General features: G+C 56.7%; 1 protein-coding gene across 1 annotated transcript; it reads left to right on the forward strand.

The window, feature by feature from the left end:
• Positions 1–50: 50 nt before the first annotated feature.
• On the forward strand, positions 51–433 carry LOC105457825 (cellular nucleic acid-binding protein-like; the record flags this gene model as incomplete). Its single annotated transcript, XM_011702716.1, has 1 exon — positions 51–433. A coding segment is annotated over one exon (383 nt), but the record flags the coding sequence as incomplete, so codon positions are not given.
• Between the last annotated feature and the right edge of the window lie 105 nt (positions 434–538).

The following is a 538-nucleotide window of genomic DNA, read 5'->3' on the forward strand; positions in this document are numbered from 1 at the left end:
GTCGCAACGTATTATTCGCCGACATGAATTTTCGACTTTTACCGAGTTAGAGCAGCTGGCCACCCGATTAGAGGTAATCGACGAAACCGCGAACCGACCTCGACATACCGTCGCGCCGGAGAAGTCCCTGCTTCCCGATCTCGCGTATCGTTCGTCGCGTAAGCCCGCGAGAGGTACCGCGACCGCTGCGGTTGGAATCGCGAGCCCGAGTAACGCGAACAGAAAGGTTCCGAGATACAATCGCGAGACGAGACCCTCCGGTAATACGGCCGCCCCGATCGCCGCTGGCACTAGCACCACGAAATGCTGGAATTGCCAGAAAATAGGACATATCGCGCGCGAGTGCGGGGAAGAACGTCGTATTTATTGCTATCGCTGTGGAAAATCGGAAGTCACGGTGAAGACGTGCCCGACGTGTTCGGGAAACGCTTAAGCGAGTCGCCCGCGCGGGTCAGAGCGGCTCCCGCGAATCCCGTCGAGACCCGTAAGGTTACTACAGATTTAGAGGAATTACCGGTAGCCTTTCACGTATCGATGT

Source organism: Wasmannia auropunctata, unplaced genomic scaffold (genome assembly GCF_000956235.1).
Source record: "Wasmannia auropunctata unplaced genomic scaffold, wasmannia.A_1.0 LD335029.1, whole genome shotgun sequence".
Classification (NCBI taxonomy): domain Eukaryota; kingdom Metazoa; phylum Arthropoda; class Insecta; order Hymenoptera; family Formicidae; genus Wasmannia; species Wasmannia auropunctata.